General features: G+C 45.3%; 1 protein-coding gene across 10 annotated transcripts in view; it reads left to right on the forward strand.

Annotated features, from left to right (window-relative positions):
• The first annotated feature begins 2,778 nt into the window (after positions 1 to 2,778).
• Positions 2,779 to 7,500, forward strand: part of tjp1a (tight junction protein 1a) — an 83,000-nt gene continuing 78,278 nt past the window's right edge. For 2 of the 10 annotated variants that reach the window (XM_060071727.1, XM_060071726.1), the window contains exon 1: positions 2,781 to 3,553. In XM_060071727.1, coding sequence (XP_059927710.1) covers positions 3,462 to 3,553 — 92 coding nt within the window. In that variant the 5' untranslated portion in view covers positions 2,781 to 3,461. Of the gene's footprint in view, positions 3,554 to 7,500 lie in introns of all 10 variants that reach the window. The other 8 variants (XM_060071731.1, XM_060071735.1, XM_060071730.1 and 5 more) reach the window with 6 other exon arrangements.

Genomic DNA, 7,500 nt, shown 5'->3' on the forward strand with positions numbered 1-7,500 from the left:
CGTATGTTTGTGTGTGTGTGTGTGTGTGTTTATAAATGTGTGGGAGGCTCCTATGGGAAATCTCTCAAACCTATCCAGTCCCTTTTCAAAATGAACCCCTCCCCTATCAATGGACTCTACTTCAACTGAACCAAATTGTCAAATGTCACCAGTACATAGGGGGTGTTTAAATGTAACAGTAAATCTTTGATTTTAAATGGAACAAGTGCATCACAGTATTTTTTGATGTAACCAGTACATCAGTGTTTCCCAATGTAACCACTACATAACAGTGTCAAAATGTAACCAGTATATCACAGTGTTTCCAAATGTAACGGGTACATCACAGTGTTGTTAAATGAAGATGGTAAACCACAGTGGTGTTGAATTTACCAGTACATCACAATGGTGTTACATGTAACCAGGACATCACAGTGTTTATACATATACCCAGTACATCACAAATTTCTAAATGTAACCGGTACCTCAGTGTTTCTAAAAGTTATCAGTAAATCACAGTGTTTTTAAATGAAGATGGTACACCACAGTGTTGTTCATTATAACAGGTAGATCACAGTGGCGTCAAAGGGGCTGTAGGTAAGATTTAAGAGTTATAATTTGAACGCAATTAGTAAACAACGCCATAGCTTTCCGACAGCTATTAGTGAGTGAAATGCACTTTGAAGTATCCACTCTGGTTTACTGCCCCTTCGATCTTAGACCGCCCCCAGTACTGTCTGACCGCCCAGGGCATCTCCTCCCTAATTGCCTTATTGTGTTAGAGTTGCATTGTCTTGAACATCATTCAATTGATGAATGGAGCCTAGCCTATCATTATCCGGGGCTGAGTCAAAACGTCCAACATCAAATCAACTATCAGTGCAATGCATTATCATTGATGCATGTGAATGGTCAATCTCCGGCGGTGAATCGAACTTCCTTCTGATGGTATAGACTCCGGTCGACGATAGGCAGGTGTTTACCTCACGGCGTCGGGAGATGACCTTTGAGCAGCTGTTCCACCTGTCCTCCACCCTCCCTCACCCCAGCGGAGCTGCAATGCTGGCCCCACAAACCCCCCCCCCCCCCCCCCCCCCCCAACTTCCCCCTCACATCCCCATCTGTTTATCGCATCACACCATGCATCCTGGAGGGAAACAGTCCAGACCCAACAACACCATATGGGTTTATGGGCTGCATGCATGCATCTTACAAATAGAATGCAATGGGACAGTGATTGATCGGCTATTTCGTTCTGTGATTTACATAAGCGATTCACAATGTCAGATCCTCCACAGATTGTGTTCCGACTGCAAATAGACTCACAGCAGCTCTGGTCTAGATGTGGGGTTGTGGATGAGGCTTAAAGTTCAGAAGGGATTAGGAATGTTGAAATTACATTCCTCGCTTCCCACGCGTACAGGTAATGATTAATCCCAGTGCCATCGATCCCAGCAGTGCTCATTATCTCCAGAACCGTATGCAAGGGCACAGTGATGAGACCTTGATATCGACGCCTCTATTCAGAGATCCCTTGCGAAGAGCGACACACCGTTTTTCCTGGGTGCCCTTGAGGGTGAAAATGCTCCCTGGAGGAATCGACACTCAATCAATACTTGGAAAAAAGCAAGAACTTCAGGGCCGTAGGGCAGCCAACAATGAGAAGCCCTTCGGTTTGTTTCAACAGCTCTTCACCATGTTTATAATCGCAAAGAGGGCCCTGACATCACCTTCCCTTCTGAAACATGTAGGCTAAGAGACAAATCAAAATCGAAAGAACAATACAATTACACTTTGAGCACACAAGAAGGAATTTGACAAGTGGGTTGTAGTAATATCATAGCAATATTATTTATATACTATTATATTGCCTTCAGATTACATACAATATTTTGATCTCAGGATGGTGGCCATAGGTAGACAGTTTGGATATATATAGGCCTACACCTACTTAGAGTACTTCAAACAGATTAAAGCAACAAGGTCTAGGGGTGAATGAGAGAGTGTGCGTGTTACCCAAAGTAAGAAACATAGTGGCTATCTATCAGTAAGGCATGATACAAGCTCTGTTATTCTCACTTTAAGACCTGATGTAAATCATGTGTTTCTCACTACAAGTGTTACTAGTCCTGCTTATCTCGGATGTACGAAGCTTCTTTGGCAGCTAATTGGCTGTTCAGATCAAGAAATTTTGATAACTATGGCAGATATTTATTTGCCAGTATTTATCGATAGGCCAACATATTATAGTGATTTTCCTTGTTGCAGTTTTCCAAAAGACGTTGCACAATCATCATCATCGTCATACACGTCTTGAATACGCTCACGGAACGCAATGCACTTTTAATTATAGATCACGACGTGCGCGCAGTTCAAAGGTCCTTTAAATTTTAACAAACGTACGGAATTGAATTCACCACACAATTACCTCCGACCCTCCCATCAGGAGCCCCTTCCCCACCTCTCTGTCGCTCTGGCTCGCTGTGCCTATCCCTCCACCGCTCTGTCAATCTAGCTAGCTCTGCCTATCGCCCCTGTGTGTGTGTGTGTGTGTGTGTGTGTGTGTGTGTGTGTGTGTGTGTGTGTGTGTGTGTGTGTGTGTGTGTGTGTGTGTGTGTGTGTGTGTGTGTGTGTGTGTGTGTGTGTGTGTGTGTGTGTGTGTGTGTGTGTGTGTGTGTGTGTGTGTGTGTGTGTGTGTGTGTGTGTGTGTGTCTCATTCTCCCTCCTCCTATCCCGGTGTCACACTCTCTCTCGCGCGCTCGCTCTCTCGTGCTTCTGCTCGACCGAACGCACGCTCTTCTTCCCTCCTTCTGAAACCTCCTTTCTCAAACACGCGCAGCTGTACAGTTCGACCGCGCAGCGTCGCCGTGCCGCCGCGGTTCCCCCGTCAGTCACGCACGCCTCCTCATTAGTTGTCCACACGGACGCGGTAAAGAAACGCTACTTTTTTTTAGGGTGACGCGAGCCAAAACACAATGACCTGGTCGCCAACACCAGGACCGGCAACAAACCAAACTGGACGTGGATCAGCCAATCTATTCTGAGCACTAAGGAGCTTAGGGAGTCGGTGTAGTAGGCATGGGCTGTTGCTGCCTCTACTGCTGCGGTGGGGCTGGCGGTGGTGGTGGTTGTGGCATGGTGATGGTACCTAAGCTCCTCGCGCGCTCCGTGTGTCTCCTGTGTTCTGTCTTCAGACATGGCGTCTAGGTGCTGAAGAGGAAGCGTTTGCTACTGCTGCCGGAGGTCCCCCCCCCCCAAAGTGGACGGATGAGTGACAGGGGTCGACAGGAGCAACCACAATAACAACAACAACAAAAGCAGCATCAGCAACAGCCCACTGGCGAATGAATGGTCGGCTAGGCTGCTTCTGTGGCGCGCGGAATCCTGGGAGGAGGAGGAGTAGTAGTAGTTGTCATAGTAGTAGTAGTAGAAGTAGAAGTACAGTAGAAGTAGTAGTAGAGGTAGTCTAGCAGTGGACCAACATGAAGTACCAGAAATATATAACGGTGATGCAGATGGCCATGGGGGTGACAGCCTCAAACAAAGACTGCCTGCCGGTTAAAAGGCAGCTGTGGTGAGTCTAGTTAATTGATTTAATGTGTGTGTGTGTGTGTGTGTGTGTGTGTGTGTGTGTGTGTGTGTGTGTGTGTGTGTGTGTGTGTGTGTGTGTGTGTGTGTGTGTGTGTGTGTGTGTGTGTGTGTGTGTGTGTGTGTGGTGCAAGTGTGCACGTTTTCAGATACAAATGCGCGCGCGTGAGCGTATTGTTTATAGAGTCCAGGGGAAAGAAAGTATTGTTTTTTTGTTCTTTCTTGTGGTGGAGAGGGACGAGTCAAGAGAAGGTGGATGGATATCTCTCTCTAAAAGGAGAATCGGTTTGGTTAGATGTTTGCGGAAGTCCGCCCCCTCTCTCTCTGTTCTCCGGCTCCCAGGATGATGATGTGGAACGTCACTCGGACGGTCCGTCCATCCAACCTCTCTATATCTATCCATCTATCTATCAGCGCCTCTTTTTGTTCGTGAGTGTGTGTGTGTGTGTGTGTGTGTGTGTGTGTGTGTGTGTGTGTGTGTGTGTGTGTGTTTCAGCGTGTGTACGAGGCATATGACGGTGCTCTGGTGAAGAGACACTTCAAATGGATAGGCGGCAAGCAGGCGTGTGGTTTATTCACGGCGTGTGTTAAGGCTATACAGAAACACCCACCAGGTTGGGCTGGGACGAATGGAATTCGAACTATAATTAAAAAAACGACCTGCATCTACGGGTGATTTAAAGTTAAAGTAGAAACATTCAGACGATATGGTTGGTTTTTGCATATCTTTCTAGCACGTATGCATAATTCCTAATATTGTTTGTAATAGTTAAAGTATGCGGAATATATGAGTTCAACTATGACTATTCGAGTCAACTGACTATTCGAGTCAGTTGTCAATAGTCCCGAAAAAGGGTCTGCTTTTAAGTGTGTGTGTGTGTGTGTGTGTGTGTGTGTGTGTGTGTGTGTGTGTGTGTGTGTGTGTGTGTGTGTGTGTGTGTGTGTGTGTGTGTGTGTGTGTGTGTGTGTGTGTGTGTGTGTGTGTGTGTGTGTGTGTGTGTGCGTCTGCGTCTGCGTCTGCGCGCGTGTGTATGTCTGTGTTTGGACCGTAGCCGTGTGACTAATTTCTTCAATCGTTCAAGTCGCCAGTGTGGGCGAGCGCGCGTTTGTTCATGTGTCGGGGGTTCCCGGCTAATTTAATCTACACTCTAATAATTTGATCGGATTTCATCTGATTTCATCTGATTTCATCTCATTGACCAGCAATACACTGTTTACTACTCGCGCGCCGCGCATCTGCAATCAGCAGGCCAAGAACCTGCTGCTGCTGCTGCTCGGGCTGGCTCGGCTGCGCTCGGCTCCACTCCCGACTCCTAACATCAACGTCTCTCCACCTGGTTCACTTTTGCTTCAGTTGCTGGCATTGATGCAGAATTATGTTCTAAATTTTTTCTGATGTCGTTTTTCATCAATCAGCCATGGTTATCTATGAAAGGCTATCTATTATCTCAATTGATAGACCAGAGTTTGTTTTTCTGTAATATTCAATGGAATAATGGTTCGTAATTAATTATTAATTGTGTTATATCGGCAGGCCTAAAATGTTGTAATACTATCTTCCAAAATGACATATATGTATCCGTTCACATATAGGGTTAGGGTTAGTCCATTTACTATATATATATATATAAATATAGTAAATGTACATAACATGTGCTCCCTTGTGATCTATATCAATAACCCAGTCAGCTGGTCAGACTGAGGGTCTCTGCCTGGAGAAGCAGATGCTGGTTGATTGGGTTATTTTAATGAACGCAGGATGATTCGTCAGGAGAACGCTCTATGTCCCTTCACTCCTCACCCTGAGTGCTCTCTGGGTGTGGTGTGTGTGTGTGTGTGTCTGTGTGTGTGTGTGTGTGTGTGTGTGTGTGTGTGTGTGTGTGTGTGTGTCTGTCTGTGTGTGTGCGTGTCTGAGGTGCTGAGAGAGAAAGTGGTGCAGGGCAGTGTATAAGTGGGTACTAGCGCGTAAGGTTTATACTTAAAGTGGTTAGCACAGGATTATACTTAAAAGCTATGCTAACACTGGTGGGGGGTCAGAAACTTCATTCAGGAGAGTCCTCTCTAAGTCTCTCCCTCTGTTTGGAAGGACAAGGTCGGTTTTCCTGGCACTACATTTGTTACAGGGGATGGTCTAGTTGTTATGGTGGAAGGTTTGGTTGCTATGGAGGATGGGCTGGTTGCTATGGAGGATGGGTGGTTAGGTGGAAGGGTGGTCTGATTGTGATCTAGGACCGTGTGGCATTTATGGAGGATGGGGCTGGTTGCTATGGAGGGTGGGATGGGATGTGGTTGTTACGATGTAAGGTCAGGATGGGCTAGTTGTTATGGGGGGAGGTGGGGTTGCTATGGAGGATAATAAGGGGTTGTGGTAGTATTGAGAAGATGTGGTGATGGGGCATAGTATGATTGTTATACCTTACATGTGAACAAGGAGAGTGTTTGTGATTGTGGTGATTGAGCTTTATCGAAACACTAGTTCTCTGCCCTGTGCTCTCTACCTCTTTCTCACGCAAACACACACACACACACACACACACACACACACACACACACACACACACACACACACACACACACACACACACACACACACACACACACACACACACACACACACACACACACACACACACACACACACCGAACCGCCCTTGTCCATCTCAATGTACCATGGATAATGTTAGGCCAACTGACCATTAGTGTACATTAGTTACAGGGTAGACGCTCTCTCTCCCTCTCTCTCGATCTCGCTCTCGCTCTCGCGCTCTCTCTTGCGCTCTCGGGCTCTCTCTCTCTACCAGAAGTCAAAAAGCCTTTTCCTCTTAAAGTCAAAGAGTGAAATGTGGAAACCTGAGACCACAGTGTATTACTCTCCCAACGTGCTCTGTCCTCCTCTATACTGGACACTATGTGTGTGTGTGTGTGTGTGTGTGTGTGTGTGTGTGTGTGTGTGTGTGTGTGTGTGTGTGTGTGTGTGTGTGTGTGTGTGTGTGTGTGTGTGTGTGTGTGTGTGTGTGTGTGTGTGTGTGTGTGTGTGTGTGTGTGTGTGTTTGTGTGTCCCTTAGGGATTCACATGTTGTGACTTTGGGCAAAATGGTTGTAATCTGCTCTGAGAAGGTTTATATCACTAAAGGGAACAGATTACACAGCTTTATCCAAAACTGCCTCCACCGTGTGTGTGTGTGTGTGTGTGTGTGTGTGTGTGTGTGTGTGTGTGTGTGTGTGTGTGTGTGTGTGTGTGTGTGTGTGTGTGTGTGTGTGTGTGTGTGTGTGTGTGTGTGTGTGTGTGTGTGTGTGTGTGTGTGTGTGTGTGTGTGTGTCTGGGGAAATTGAGGTGCTACAGGACAACTCTTAAATGGTAGCTTCACTTTAGAATATGGGTACAATAATTTACCATTCATTAACATTAGTTAATTCAGGGTTAGGATTAAACCTACTTTACCCAATTAATATTGTTTACATGAACACCATGAGTATATGATTACTAGACCATTAGTTAACTATAAACAAGCTGTAAGTTAATTTTTAGTTAATGCTTGCTGCATTAGCTTATGTAAATTAATGGTTAATTATTGTACCCTTATTGTAAAGGGTTGCTAGTAGTTAGTTAGATTAAGATTTAAGACGTGGCCTCAACACAGGAAGTAAAGCATAATAGCTAACGGGCAATGTACTATTTATTTCAGTATATATTACAGGTGTTGACTCTGTAAGAAGAACTATACTTTTTTTTGTATAACTATACTATAACCTTCTACAGACTGACACTCGCTGCCAAAAATAGCCTTTGCAAGTCTTGGAATGTATCAAATCACATGTTATGGCCATAACAGCTTCACTTCTATTTTTGCTTGAGCATATATCTGATCACGTATCATCGTATCATATTTCTTTCATCTTAGTCAATTAAATGGCACTATATAATGGCACTAC

This window comes from Gadus macrocephalus, chromosome 14 (genome assembly GCF_031168955.1).
Source record: "Gadus macrocephalus chromosome 14, ASM3116895v1".
Lineage (NCBI taxonomy): Eukaryota > Metazoa > Chordata > Actinopteri > Gadiformes > Gadidae > Gadus > Gadus macrocephalus.